Here is a 4,015-nt window from a genome sequence, read left to right as displayed (position 1 = left end):
GCATTGATTGCTACTGAGATGCTAGGACATTTCTTCAGGATTGTCCTTTTTGTGACTTTATTTTATGGTCCAGATTCCTTAGTATCTTCCAACTGTTTGATTCTGTTCTAGTGACTCAAAGCAGTTTAATGGACAGATCATGCTAGCTTTATGTCACCATGTTAATACAAAACAGGCCTAATACAGATGCAATCTTATTTATCAGGAGTCTCTATCTCTTTATCTACCTAATATAACCTTCCCATGTTTTTATACTCTAGCAAAATATATGAATGCTTTAGTATATCAAACAGCCTAATGTATGATTTAACATTAAAAAATGTTATGGTCATTTTGATAACAGCTTTGAGTCAAATTTCAGAGAAACTTGAGGTAGACAGTCACAGAAAATTTCAGGGGTAGCCATGTAGCTGTGTTGGTCTAAAGGACACAGTGCAGACAAAATTCTTTGGCTAAATCTGACCTGTTTTCTTAGACCAACTAAAATAGTTGGAAAATTTTTCTTTGCAAGCTTTTGGGTACAAACGCCCTTTTCCAGGCAGAGGGAGCATCTGGGGTTGTTTTGTGTTCCTGGATGGGATAGAAGCCATTTTCATGAATTTCCCAATTTCATGAATATCCCACCCCCCAATAAAAAAACAAAACAAAAAGAAAACAAAACCTGAACATTTTCAGTTTTGAAGAAAGGCCATTTTTCAATGGGAAAAACATTTTCATTTGAAATTTTTTAGCAAATGTTTTTTCCTTTTGATCAAGGTCAAGACTCCTGGATAAGTGTCAGTCAGTACCAGCTGAGGGACTAGCAGAGCAGATTTGCAGGCTTACATCTGCTTTCACCTAGTTTTTTGAAGCTAACCTGCCCTTGATTTGGCCAAACCACCTTGGGATGTTGTTGCCAATACTACCAGCCAAATTGTGGCCAAACATTTGGAGACTGCTAAACCCTAGAACCACAATGAGCAGCAGAATTTAATTTACTAATTGGTGGAAACAGAAAGAAAGAGGATCTAGTCCCCTCTAATGAATTATAATGACCTGAGAGGGGAAAAACAAAAAGTGCAACAATGCTGAAAAATCTTTTATGATTTTATTATTGGCATCTTTACATTAATACTGCTGTTTTGTGCTGAGAAAACAATCCGTTACACAGAATGTAACTGTAATATACAACATAGAAATGCAGTTGAGGTTAATTACAACAAGGAACTACAAAAAATTTCATAGGAAAGAAAGTCACCTAACACTGCAACTGTGCTTGCAACAAATCACTCCCTTGACTGCTGAGTCAACACTGCAGAACTATGCGCACGGTAAACCATGGCTATGTACATGTCCCCCAGAACTGTTAATAACAGAGGTGCTAAAATCAGTCTAAAAAGTTCTAGAACATCACTATATACTGTACAGTCCTCAAAAATAATTTATTATACTGTTTCTAAAAAAAGGTACTAGTTTTGTTTTTATTTTGTTTCTGGAGTGCACAACATGTGCAAATTTTGCCTAACAGTCTAAAAACTCAGGAACTGAACCGCAAGTCACAATCACAGAGATGAAGTGGTGGAATCTAGGACTTCCCTTCCATTGCAGACCGTGGGCACGTACATACTAGCCGATGCTGGAAGAGAGAAAGAAGAGTCATTAGCTGCCAAGGAAAATGGCTTTGAGGACATGATTCTCACAAATGGCGGATATTGCTTTATGCCTCTCTGGCAATGCAAAGTACGGTAACTGTAAGTTAGTTAGAATAATATAATGTGGCGGTATTGGAAGTAAGAATCACGGTTTTTGGGTTTCTCACCGTTTCTAAGCAAGGGGCTGATCCTAAGAGATGCTAAATATTTTCCAGGCTCAATGATATCAGCAAGAGTGGTGAATGTTCAGCACCTCACAGGAATAGTCCGTTTACTTGCCTTTCATTATTCAGTTGAGAATTATGAGGGTCCACTTTTGCATCAAATGTGTTTTCATCTACATTTCAATTTAAAGGAAGTGATTTATTTTCTATATACGCTCAAAAGAGCAAAGCAAGTCTTTTATTTTAACAACCGTATAAATTTACCAACACATTTTTTACCCTTTAATAATATTCTGGCCTTGACCCCTTCACTCCTAGGAGTCTAGGATGGGAATTAATGAGTACCCACACCCAAGGGCCAAATTGCAATACCTTTACTCATGTTAAATTATATGTTAGTCAACAAATATACAGTTCCATTGACTTCAGTGGAGCTTGAGGCTGCTCAGTATGAGTCAACGTGCCAGAATCTCTCCTTAAGTGCTTCTGTATTACAGCAATAGGACATAATATTATCCTGATAAAGCCTAGGGAGGTATAATTTTAACCAACAGTTTTGTCTGTCTCTGTTGGAGCATCAAGAATGAAGGGACTTCATTGACATCTCTGTTCAAAATCAGACAATGGTACATTATCAAAGGTACATTAGGTTAACATTTACAGTGACCCAAAGAAACTGGATGCCTTGATCAAAATGTTTAAAAGAAAAAAATGCACCAAGCATTGACTAAGTAAAATCAATCCCCAGTGCAACAAACAATTTACATTTCTGACAAAGGCATGATGAGTCTTTCAAAAGCAGTGATAGCTGCACTTTGAGGCTGAGACCATTTTGATAAAGATACTGAAACTTATTTTCAATCCAGATTTTTTTTATGCAGCTAGTAAGACTTTCCACAGTCCCATTATACAGTCTACCAAATGAAGGGAAAGAGAGGTCAGTGGTTTGAATAACCTAAGCCTCAGAAATAAAGCCAGGTGATTTTTTCCCTTATGAGTCATTTATTTTCTTGAAAAAAAAAGTTTCAGGATGGTCATAACTTTTTGCAAATTAGAGCAAGGCCGGCAACCCACATGTGTCCCCTTCCTTGCCCTCACCAGGCTATAGAGACATTCTTGTTCCCTGACTTTGGTCTACTGAATATTTCACTATTGCACAGAAAGCAGAATACACTATTGCAGTAGGACAGATTGTGAACATTTGCTCCTGGAATAGCTTAGTGGTTGGGTGTGATCCTGAAAAACAGAGGACTCGAGTGCTGGCTCTGACTCATGGAAAAGAAGGAATTTGGACTTGCATCTGCCACACTGACCATTTGGGTTTTTGCTCTCCTAGGCTATTTCATAAAAGGTAGGCATCACTACCTGTCAGTTAGGCACCTACCTCAGAAGCAGAACTAGGATGAACAGAAGTGCTACTCTTCAACCCTGAGCTAGAAGCCTCATTAGTTCATACAGCAGTGGGCAACTGGGATCTTGCAACACTGCATTAATTTACCTGTATTTTCCACAACTCATGTTTTCTTTACTCATTCTCTGTGACCCGCTCATTCGGTTGGGTCATCCGTAATTTGTTGTTTGGGCACATCACATTTCCACACTGTGTTTCTTTGCTATCTTGTCTGGTCTGTTTTCTCATTTCACTCATTCTCCACAATAGAACTGTAGACACAAATGGCTTCTGCTTACATGATGCAAAATGTGGCCTGGGTCAGCTAGGGGACGTCAATTTGTGTAGGGCTTTTAGGGCAATTTGTGTAAACCTAGAGCTTCTAGCAGACAGAAATGAATGCTGGGGACCAAAGAGCCGAGGGCAGTTTGTAGGTGGCTCTCTGTACATATAAACTGACAGAAGTCATATAGACCTGGGAGCTAAGAACCAGAGCTGAAATGGGAAAGCTCAGATCTGACTGAGATACCTACATCAATGAGACAGACTGGATGCAAATACCAGCGAAAAACCCAGCTGATTTATTTAGGTGACTAAAGGGAGGTGAGCTTCTCAGAAAACCTGGCTCATAATCTCTTCTAAGATGCAGATACCCATCCTAAAACTGTGGGATGTATCTCACTACTCTGGTCCTAATCTGGATAAGGATTGTCATTCGTCTGCATTGCTGGCATGATTTGAAGCTGAAAGATTAACAGCCATGAAAAGAGCTGTGCATGTGCCAAATATAAATATTGCTCCTTTAGTTTTTTCCTGATACCTTCCCCCCC

General features: G+C 39.0%; 1 protein-coding gene across 1 annotated transcript in view; it reads right to left on the bottom strand.

Annotated features, from left to right (window-relative positions):
* Positions 1-1,072: 1,072 nt before the first annotated feature.
* GRM3 (glutamate metabotropic receptor 3) overlaps positions 1,073-4,015 on the bottom strand; it is a 190,869-nt gene continuing 187,926 nt past the window's right edge. Inside the window, exon 6 of the mRNA XM_019509511.1 lies at positions 1,073-1,615. Coding sequence (XP_019365056.1) covers positions 1,542-1,615 — 74 coding nt within the window. The 3' untranslated portion in view covers positions 1,073-1,541. The remainder of the gene's footprint in view (positions 1,616-4,015) is intronic.

The sequence above is a fragment of the Gavialis gangeticus genome, unplaced genomic scaffold, assembly GCF_001723915.1.
Source record: "Gavialis gangeticus isolate Ggan-Ray unplaced genomic scaffold, GavGan_comp1, whole genome shotgun sequence".
In the NCBI taxonomy this organism is placed as follows: Eukaryota; Metazoa; Chordata; order Crocodylia; family Gavialidae; genus Gavialis; species Gavialis gangeticus.
The sequence above is the reverse complement of the archived record's forward strand: the minus strand, read 5'-3'. Positions and strand labels throughout refer to the sequence as shown.